The sequence below is a fragment of the Monodon monoceros genome, unplaced genomic scaffold (assembly GCF_005190385.1).
Source record: "Monodon monoceros isolate NGI ecotype Baffin Bay Population unplaced genomic scaffold, NGI_Narwhal_1 Super_Scaffold_14, whole genome shotgun sequence".
NCBI classification, from domain to species: Eukaryota; Metazoa; Chordata; class Mammalia; order Artiodactyla; family Monodontidae; genus Monodon; species Monodon monoceros.
In genome coordinates, this window is record NW_021703770.1 from 48,307,622 (window position 1) to 48,318,950 (window position 11,329).

At 34.2% G+C, this 11,329-nt stretch overlaps 1 protein-coding gene across 3 annotated transcripts in view; it reads right to left on the reverse strand.

Annotated features, from left to right (window-relative positions):
- Positions 1 to 11,329, reverse strand: part of LRRCC1 (leucine rich repeat and coiled-coil centrosomal protein 1) — a 44,276-nt gene that overhangs the window by 24,898 nt on the left and 8,049 nt on the right. For 2 of the 3 annotated variants that reach the window (XM_029222994.1, XM_029222993.1), the window contains exons 5-8: positions 9,574 to 9,749; positions 9,413 to 9,475; positions 4,829 to 5,025; positions 4,407 to 4,554 (exon numbers count right to left, since the gene is read on the reverse strand). In XM_029222994.1, the coding sequence (XP_029078827.1) occupies positions 4,407 to 4,554; positions 4,829 to 5,025; positions 9,413 to 9,475; positions 9,574 to 9,749 (584 nt within the window). The remainder of the gene's footprint in view (positions 1 to 4,406; positions 4,555 to 4,828; positions 5,026 to 9,412; positions 9,476 to 9,573; positions 9,750 to 11,329) is intronic. The other variant, XM_029222995.1, reaches the window with a different exon arrangement.

Consider the following 11,329-nt stretch of genomic DNA (forward strand, 5'->3'; position numbering starts at 1 on the left):
AGACCTATAATAACGAACCCAAAACAATTTAGAAAATGGGAATAGGAACATACATATCGATAATTACCTTAAATGTAAATGGACTAAATGCTCCCACCAAAAGACACAGATTGGCTGAATGGATACAAAAACAAGAGCCTTATATATGCTGTCTACAAGAGACCCACTTCAGACCTAGAGACACATACAGACTGAAAGTAAGGGGATGGAAAAAGATATTCCATGCAAATGGAAACCAAAAGAAAGCTGGAGTAGCAATTCTCATATCAGACAAAATAGACTTTAAAATAAGGACTATTAGGAGACAAAGAAGGACACTACATAATGATCAAGGGATCGATCCAAGAAGAAGATATAACAATTGTAAATATTTATGCATCCAACATAGGAGCACCTCAATACATAAGGCAAATACTAACAGCCATAAAAGGGGAGATCGACAGTAACACATTCATAGTAGGGGACTTTAACACCCCACTTTCACCCATGGACAGATCATCCAAAATGAAAATAAATAAGGAAACACAAGCTTTAAATGATACATTAAACAAGATGGACTTAATTGATATTTATAGGACACTCCATCCCAAAACAACAGAATACACATTTTTCTCAAGTGCTCATGGAACATTCTCCAGGATAGATCATATCTTGGGTCACAAATCAAGCCTTGGTAAATTTAAGAAAATTGAAATTGTATCAAGTATCTTTTCCGACCACCACGCCATGAGACTAGATATCAATTACAGGAAAAGATCTGTAAAAAATACAAACACATGGAGGCTAAACTATACACTACTTAATAATGAACTGATCACTGAAGAAATCAAAGAGGAAATAAAAAAATACCTAGAAACAAATGACAATGGAGACACAACGACCCAAAACCTATGGGATGCAGCAAAAGCAGTTCTAAGGGGGAAGTTTATAGCAATACAAGCCCACCTTAAGAAGCAGAAAACATCTCGAATAAACAACCTATCCTGGCACCTCAAGCAATTAGAGAAAAAAGAACAAAAATACCCCAAAGCTAGCAGAAGGAAAGAAATCATAAAAATCAGATCAGAAATAAATGAAAAAGAAATGAAGGAAACGATAGCAAAGATCAATAAAACTAAAAGCTGGTTCTTTGAGAAGATAAACAAAATGGATAAACCACTAGCCAGACTCATCAAGAAAAAAAGGGAGAAGACTCAAATCAATAGAATTAGAAATGAAAAAGGAGAAGTAACAACTGACACTGCAGAAATAGATCATGAGAGATTACTACAAGCAACTCTATGCCAATAAAATGGACAATCTGGAAGAAATGGACAAATTCTTAGAAATAAACAACCTGCCAAGACTGAATCAGGAAGAAATAGAAAATATGAACAGACCAATCACAAGCACTGAAATTGAAACTGTGATTAAAAATCTTCCAACAAACAAAAGCCCAGGACCAGATGGCTTCACAGGCGAATTCTATCAAACATTTAGAGAAGAGCTAACACCTATCCTTCTCAAACTCTTCCAAACTATAGCAGAGGGAGGAACACTCCCAAATTCCTTCTACGAGGCCACCATCACCTTGATACCAAAACCAGACAAGGATGTCACAAAGAAAGAAAACTACAAGCCAATATCACTGATGAACATAGATGCAAAAATCCTCAACAAAATACTAGCAAACAGAATTCAACAGCACATTAAAAGGATTATACACCATGATCAAGTGGGGTTTATTCCAGGAATGCAAAGATTCTTCAATATATGCAAATCTATCAATGTGATAAACCATATTAACAAACTGAAGGAGAAAAACCATATGATCATCTCAATAGATGCAGAGAAAGCTTTTGACAAAATTCAACACCCATTTATCATAAAAACCCTGCAGAAAGTAGGCATAGAGGGAACTTTCCTCAACATAATAAAGGCCATATATGACAAGCCCACAGCAAACATCATCCTCAATGGTGAAAAACTGAAAGCATTTCCACTAAGATCAGGAACAAGACAAGGTTGCCCACTCTCACCACTGTTATTCAACATAGTTTTGGAAGTTTTAGTCACAGCAATCAGAGAAGAAAAGGAAATAAAAGGAATCCAAATTGGAAAAGAAGTAAAGCTGTCACTGTTTGCAGATGACATGATACTATACATAGAGAATCCTAAAGATGCTACCAGAAAACTACTAGAGCTGATCACTGAATTTGGTAAAGTAGCAGGATACAAAATTAATGCACAGATATCTCTGGCATTCCTATATACTAATGATGAAAAATCTGAAAGTGAAATCAAGAAAACACTCCCATTTACCGTTGCAACACAAAGAATAAAATATCTAGGAATAAACCTACCTAAGGAGACAAAAGACCTGTATGCAGAAAATTATAAGACACTGATGAAAGAAATTAAAGATGATACAAATAGATGGAGAGATATATCATGTTCTTGGATGGGAAGAATCAACATTGTGAAAATGACTCTACTACCCAAAGCAATCTATAGATTCAATGCAATCCCTATCAAACTACCACTGGCATTTTTCACAGAACTAGAACAAAAAATTTCACAATTTGTTTGGAAACACAAAAGACCCCGAATAGCCAAAGCAATCTTGAGAATGAAAAAAGGAGCTGGAGGAATCAGGCTCCCTGACTTCAGACTATACTACAAAGCTACAGTAATCAAGACAGTATGGTACTGGCACAAAAACAGAAATATAGATCAATGGAACAGGGTAGAAAGCCCAGAGATAAACCCACGCACGTATGAACACCTTATCTTTGATAAAGGAGGCAGGAATGTACAGTGGAGAAAGGACAGCCTCTTCAATAAGTGATGCTGGGAAAACTGGACAGGTACATGTAAAAGTATGAGATTAGATCACTCCCTAACACCATACACAAAAATAAGCTCAAAATGGATTAAAGACCTAAATGTAAGGCCAGAAACTATCAAACTCTTAGAGGAAAACATAGGCAGAACACTCTATGACATAAATCACAGCAAGATCCTTTTTGACCCACCTCCTAGAGAAATGGAAATAAAAACAAAAATAAACAAATGGGACCTAATGAAACTTAAAAGCTTTTGCGCAGCAAAGGAAACCATAAATAAGATGAAAAGACAACCCTCAGAATGGGAGAAAATATTTGCAAATGAAGCAACTGACAAAGGATTAATCTCCAAAATTTACAAGCATCTCATGCAGCTCAATAACAAAAAAACAAACAACCCAATGCAAAAATGGGCAGAAGACCTAAATAGACATTTCTCCAAAGAAGATATACAGACTGCCAACAAACACATGAAAGAATGCTCAACATCATTAATCATTAGAGAAATGCAAATCAAAACTACAATGAGATATCATCTCACACCAGTCAGAATGGCCATCATCAAAAAATGTAGAAACAATAAATGCTGGAGAGGGTGTGGACAAAAGTGAACACTCTTGCACTGCTGGTGGGAATGTGAATTGGTTCAGCCACTATGGAGAACAGTATGGAGGTTCCTTAAAAAACTACAAATAGAACTACCATATGACCCAGCAATCCCACTACTGGGCATATACCCTGAGAAAACCAAAATTCAAAAAGAGTCATGTACCAAAATGTTCATTGCAGCTCTATTTACAATAGCTCGGAGGTGGAAGCAACCTAAGTGCCCATCATCGGATGAATGGATAAAGAAGATGTGGCACATATATACAATGGAATATTACTCAGCCTTAAAAAGAAACGAAATTGAGCTATTTGTAATGAGGTGGATAGACCTAGAGTCTGTCATACAGAGTGAAGTAAGTCAGAAAGAAAAAGACAAATACCGTATGCTAACACATATATATGGAATTTAAGAAAAAAAAAATGTCATCAAAAACCTAGGGGTAAGACAGGAATAAAGACGCAGACCTACTGGAAAACGGACTTGAGGATATGGGGAGGGGGAAGGGTGAGCTGTGACAGGGCGAGAGAGAGTCATGGGGATATACACACTACCAAACGTAAGGTAGATAGCTAGTGGGAAGCAGCCGCATGGCACAGGGATATCGGCTCGGTGCTTTGTGACAGCCTGGAGGGGTGGGATAGGGAGGGTGGGAGGGAGGGAGACACAAGAGGGAAGACATATGGGAACATATGTATATGTATAACTGATTCACTTTGTTATAAAGCAGAAACTAACACACCATTGTAAAGCAATTATACCCCAATAAAGATGTTAAAAAAAAATTACAAAAATAGTGACATTACAAAAAATCTGGAAATCAGGAAGGGGAAAATAACCCAACCACAACCCCCAATAAAATTACAGAAAATATTTTTTTGCTCATAAAAACATGCATAGTTTTTCTGGGACTAACTTCGAATTTAAAAATAAGATTATTCATATCCAATTTTTCTTAATCTCTTAAATCATACCCGGTAAGTGGCATTTTCTGAGCTACCGTTGTTTACTTTAATTATTTCAGTCTTCTGCTTTTCTGATTCTTCTAATATATTACTGTTCACTAAAGATGATCTTACGTGTAATTCTTTAAAGAAAGGTGGTTTCATTTTACGATTACAACTGCAAAGAAAAAACCACAAAAAATAACTCAAAGAAATGTATAATACTTATAAGTATTTTTCACAACTTAGGTAATGACAATCCAGCATAAAGAGAGCCTTTTATATAAATTTATATGAAAGTACTGACTAAATTTGAGGCTGCAAGGCTGAAAAGTCAAATCTTTTGACATTAGAACAGTAAAAAAATATGACCATGAGATAGCTTTAAGAAAGAAGCCAGCAATAGTAACTTTTGTGTGCCTTATCTGAATTCCTAGAACTAAAAGAAGTACCTTATAAAAGCATTGTTGTTTTTACTGTGGTGCTTAACAGTTTGAATAGTTTTGGAATAATATGGGATTTTTGATCTTCGAGGAATTTTTCTATTGCATTCTTTTCTGTTTCCATAGTCACTTTCAGAAGTCACATCTGTGTCTCTTTTTGGTCTGAGATCTTTCTCAGGAACATTATCTATTAAAGAATTAGAGGTCTAGAATAAAAAAAACAAAGTTTTTTAAAAGTTCAATTCGGTATAAAAGAACATAATTTGACATTTTCTAAAATGCTATAACTTTTTACAAGATTAAAGATTTATAAACTAGGTATGTTTGGAATTAAAGACAAAGGATTCAACTTCTGGTATGGACAAGTAAGCTCCTATGAGGTTGACGCTCTCAAGATAACAATTACCAACTGGGGAAAAATACAAACAAAACAACAACAAACAAACACTACTTGGAATCCTGGAAAGTGAACAAAAGTAGTTTTATTCTAGAGAAGAGTTGACACCTGGAAATATGACCAGAATGGATTGTTTCTGCTTTATGGCTTTTATCCTAAGAAAACAGCACAATTGGTACTACGTAGGGAGTCTTAAAACTCAGGTGGGAAACCCACAAACTTTTGGGTCTGAAGAATCTGAGGACAGTATGGAATAGACTGCAAGAAGCCCAGCAAAGGATAAAAAAAAGCAGCAGTTAGTCAAAGCGAGTTAAATGCTTGCTATAACAAAACTATTAACACTCTTTGGAGGCCTATAGCAGCATCTCGATTCTCCACAAAGTAACATTCACACTGTCCAGGACAAAATCCAAAATTACTCACAGTAGGAAGAACCAGGAATATATGACCTATTCTCAAGAGAAATGACAATCAGTGGAGACCTGAGAGGACCTAAATGTTCAAATAAGCAGAGAAGAACTTTACAACAGTGATCATAAGTATGCTCAATGATATAAAAAGTGCTTATCATGAATGAAAAGGAAATTCAGCAGAGAAGTAAAAATTATTTTAAAAAATGGAAATTTTACAACTGAAAAATACAATGTCTAAAGTAAAAATTGACTGGCTCAACTAATACAGAATGAGGTGATAAAAGAAAGAATATGTAAACCTGAAAAGAGTTCAGTGGACTTATTCAATATGAAGAATACAGAGAAAAAAAGTTGATAAAACCGACAGAGCATCAGGGGATTGTGGGACACATCGAAAGGTCTAAATGGAATTTGAAAAAAGAGGAAAGAGAATGGGACAGAGAAATATTTGAAGCAATGATGTCCAAAAATTCCGAAATTGAGTAAAAACATAAATTTACATTGCATAATGATAAAAGAATCAGTTAAATAGGAAGAAAAAGTAGTCATAAATGTGTATGTGCTTAGTAAGAGAGCTTTAAAATATGACAAGCAAATGTTGAGAGAATTAAAGAAATAGACAAATCCACAATCATAGTTGAAGAATCTAACATCTCACATGCAACTGATAAAACTAGACAATAAAAATCAGTAAAATTAAAACTGCTGCTTATTAAAAGACCCTTAAGGAAATGAATATGCAACCCACAGATTGGGAGAAAATATATTTGACAAAACATTAGTATTCAAGATATAAAATGAATTTCTATAACTCAGTAATAGACTAATCACTCAATAAAAATGTGGGCAAAATTTTTGAACACTGCACAAAAGATTCAATAAGTACATGAAAAAGTGCTTAACATCACTGGTCATTAGTGAAATGCAAATTAAAGTCACAATGAATACCAGTATACAGCCACTAGAATGGCTAAAATAAAATCAATGCTAACACCAAACATTGGTGAGGATATGGAACGACTGGAACAGTCAGTTTACATTGTTGGTGGGAATAAAATGGAACAATCACCTTGGGAAAGCTCTGGCAGTTTCTTATATAACTAAACAAACACCTACCCTATAGTCTAGAAATTCTAGTTCTAGCTATTTACTGAAGAGAAATGAAGACCTAAGTTCACAAAAAGACTTGTACTATAATGTTCATAGCAGTTTTATCCACAAACCTGGAAAGAACCCAGTGGTATATCAATAGGGATAATGGAAAAATAAACTGTGGTATACTCATACAACGGAATACCACGCAGCAATAAAAACAAACTACTGATACACATAATAATGGACTGATTTCAAGGTTATTCTGAGTGAAAGAGGCCTTACACAAAAGAGTATATATACTGTATGATTCCACTTATATTAGGTTCTGGAAGGAGTATTAAATAGTCTATAGTCAAAAAAAATGAGAAAAGTGATGGTGAGGGTGGGGAGTGCAGTAGAGGAACCCCTGTGAACAGCAGCACGAGGGAACATTTTAGGACAGTGACGCTCACCTTCATAAACGTTTGGGTAACAGGCCTATGTACTGTCAATTCAGGGAATACACACATCTCTATTTTACATCAAAAGTAAAAAAAAAAAAAGTGAATGTAAAAAAAACTGTAAAAAAATACTGAACTATAATGATATGATACGCAGGCTTAAGTATTTAGGGGGAAGTATACTGGTATGTGTGATTCACTTTAAAATGTGTCATAAAATAAGATAGTTTGATAAATGAGTAGATGGATAGACATATGATGAAATAAGTAGAGTAAAATGTTGATGGTGGAATCTAGTTGGTGGGTATCCTGCTAATTCACTAAGAAATTCTCTTAAATTTGCTCTAAGTTTTAAAATGTTCATAATAAAATGGTGGGGGAAAAATGAAAACTTAAAAGACAAAACAGCATTTCACAGACAGAATTCTCAAAATCAGTGTAACAATTATAAGTCCAGTAATTAAGAAGAATAACCATCATTATATTATAGCACATTTTCAGTAACTTTATGACTTCACTTATAATTTAAGTGTATATATCAACTGAAATTCAAATTGTATATTTACCCTTTATACCAAGTAAGTTAGCAAACAAGAAGTCCTTCTCCTAAACAATTTTATATGCATAGCAACAAATCATCCTTTTTCCTCCAGAGAGCTAGACTCCTATTCTTAGTTATAAAGTAGGAAGAATTATCACTAACTGAATAAGAAGCATGATAGTGGAAAGAATACCAGATTGGATATCAGGACATTTGCGTTTGAAGTTCAACTCTGCCTCACTAAAATAAAGGACTCTTAAATAAACTGAGTTTCTTTTCTACATAACAAGAACAACGATATACTAATCTCTATCTACTTGATTGAGTTATTGTGAGAATGAAATGAGGATGGCATAAGAGAAGCTGGAAAGTTCACTTCAAATTTAGGTTATTAAGCTTAAATCTAAGTTCTGACATTGAGAAAGAAGAGTCAGCCATTCTAAGATGCAAGATGAAACCTGAAGAGATGAAGAGCCTAGTACCTCAGTAATATGTTATCAATGATGTCAAAGAATGCATCTGCCAGCATTCTTGTCCCAGTTCTACTACAATCTACCTCTGTGGCCCAAATTGAAATCTCTAGGGATTTTTGGCACACAGAATCCTTATAGTCTTATCACGCACCCACCTAAGGTAGACCTCATGTTTATCAAGCATTGCTAATGTTATAGCTAAGACAATAGTTCAGGATTATTAATAACCCATCGAACCATAATCATTCCATAAGCATTTTCCACTACCCACCCCCATTTTGAGAAAAAATTTAAATATTAAAATTCAACTACAAATTTCTAGGTCAAACTGACTTTTGACTAATAGCCTTTCGGGCCTATCCCACAGTCTTTCTCCTCCATGTCCAGGTAGGGGATAAAGGAAAAATCCGTTGCATTCTGGGAGGTGTAGTGTTCAAGGAAACAACTGTCAGTATAGGTCAGAGCAAGAATGCTAGAGAGAAGGTTGGAGACTCAAATAGTAGTAAATTCTAGGAATTACGGATCAACCACATAGTTCAAAATTTCTAAAAACCAGAGAACTAGTAGCAGAGGTAAAAAAGGATTAGTATTTCAAGAAAGCAGAGGTTATTTGGTAAGGGTCTGCTGTAAACAGGAATTGAAGCAGGAATTATATAAAATAACTTGCCATTTAGCTATAGGTTATAGAAGTGGCTTTGACCATGAAACAACTGAAGAGAAAGTAGAGGCCAAAAGTAGCTCACATATCCTCTATGTTAACAAGCACTGAATCCAAAGAGTTATATTTACTTGAAATAAAAGGTGGGTGGGTGGAAATAATAACAAATAATTCCTTTGTTGCAGAACAACAAAAGAATTACATAATGAAGATTTGAAGGAGGACATTAAGGAAAATGAGTGAAAAAAGTATGTTTTTTCTACCACTACTACTACAATAGAATCCTATTTTAAAGAAAAAAAAATAAACATACACACCAATGCAATAAATATAGACTGTTTCTGGTGGGTCAGCTTGTATGCAATTTTATTGCACATTTTTTTACTATTTTTTTTCCAACAAACACACTGCTTAGAAAAGTAGGAAAAATATTTACTTCATTGAGAAGCTGTAAAATTTGGTCATCTAATTTCTGAAGTTTCATCTCATTCTGAAAATCATTTTCATTATTAACTTTCTCTGGCTCAGAAGGACAGATATAAAGGATGTCAAACCAGTATCTGCTGGTGTACTTACAAAGTGATCCAAAGGAGCTACCTCATCGATAGGTGGTGTTACCACTGGCATACCATCAAAGATCTAGGACACAGAAACAAACCAAAATCCTTTAAATTTACATTTATTTATTAATTAAAATTTGAAGATATCTTTTATATTAGGAAAAAAAAATACTATACCTCATCTTCACTTATATTTAGGGGAGAGTCAGAAGAAACTAAATTATCCAAAAGACCTTCAAAGCACTGTAGGTGTGATGAGTTTATTTCTGCCATATTTACTGGTTCACCAAATATGTTCTTACAATCTAGGATTCTAAGCTGTGGCAAAGTCTGGAGCATAACTGCTCTGTACCCTTGGAAACAAATCATTCAAAATGAAAACTCAAGCATAAAAAGAAAGGTTAATTATTTCTAGAATGAAGTAAATTTATCAGCTACCAGATATATCACCTGAATGATAAAATTAGTCCTGGAATGCAACTAATAAACGTGTAATAAAAAACTACTTAGTTCTTCTCCAGTACATAATCATTAAATACAAAACAAACAAAACACTACCCCCCAATCCCTCCCAAACAACCCTCCTGATGAAAGTCAGAAAGTTAAAAAATCATCATTTCTGGATCTATCTTTTATAAAATTGCTGTAAAGCTATAAATGCATGAAACAAGTAGCAATTTATTCCAGACAGAAAACCAAATATAGCTCTTGTTTATTTGTAATATGATTAGTACAGATGTAAATCAGGATGATGAGCATAACAATCAGGGAAGCAAGAATTTTGCTAGTGAGGCCATAAGCATTAACAAACTTAAACATTCCTACTTTCTCCTCTTAAATTCTATATAACTAGGATTGAAACAGACAATCTATCAAGTATTTAAGAATATGTTTATTTTCCCTAATTACATATGAGAAGTCTGGCAAATTAACATTAATTTGGTGTTTAGGCTAATAGAAACACTTCAATTTTGATAAATTTTAAAACCAAGTAAAATAAAGTGGTTGGAAGAACTACAAAAGAAAGAAGTCTGGAAAATTCATGTTAGAAATTTTGAGGAAAGAAAAGTAATTTCAGTAATAATTCTGGGGGGAGGGCAACTGTGTTCAGAGAAATACCTCATCTAGGAAAGAAGATGAAAAACAAAGGTTCAAACTATAGGAACTAGAGGTTCTTGAGACGAGATTATTAGGGAAAAAATCCAACTTGTGGGTCAGTAAATTAAAGTTGTCTTAGGAATAAGGTTTTTTTTCCAAGAAAAGGGTTTCCCCCCAAAATGGAAATCTGCTCTGATTTTTAGGGAGACTCTATCATTATATGGGCTTAGGAAAATAGTTGATCTTAAATCTAATATATTCTTCTGCAAAGTAAAATTATCAAAATAGGTTTCCATTCTGGGAAAAGCCTTCTCATAGCTGCATATTAATGACAACACAGCCTCTGCAGCCAACTTCTACCCAAACACATCTTTAGAATGTATATTCATATCCTACGTTTGTATCTTATTGTTGGGTTAAGCACTTTGAGATAAGTGAGTTCTAGAAATGGCAGTCTGGTCTGCTTTATCTTTGCCAACCTCAATGATTTTGAATTAGGTCAAATGGCATTTCAGCAGCATCTTCTATATATCTTGTATCTTAATAAATCTAAGCTCATATTAAGTTTAAGCTTTCTTCTTAAAAAAGTCATTTACTTGTTAATAATTTAACACATTCACATGGTGTAAAATTCAAAAGGTATTCAGTAAAAAGTTTTCCTAACATTTCCTGATTCCCAGATGCCCTTTTCTCATTTCCTGATCCCTACCTACCTAATACTGAAGTTAGCCACTATTATCAGATTTTTGTGTCTCCTTCTAGGTATTTTATATATATATACTCAGCAAACACACACACACACACACACACACACACACACACACACACACACACA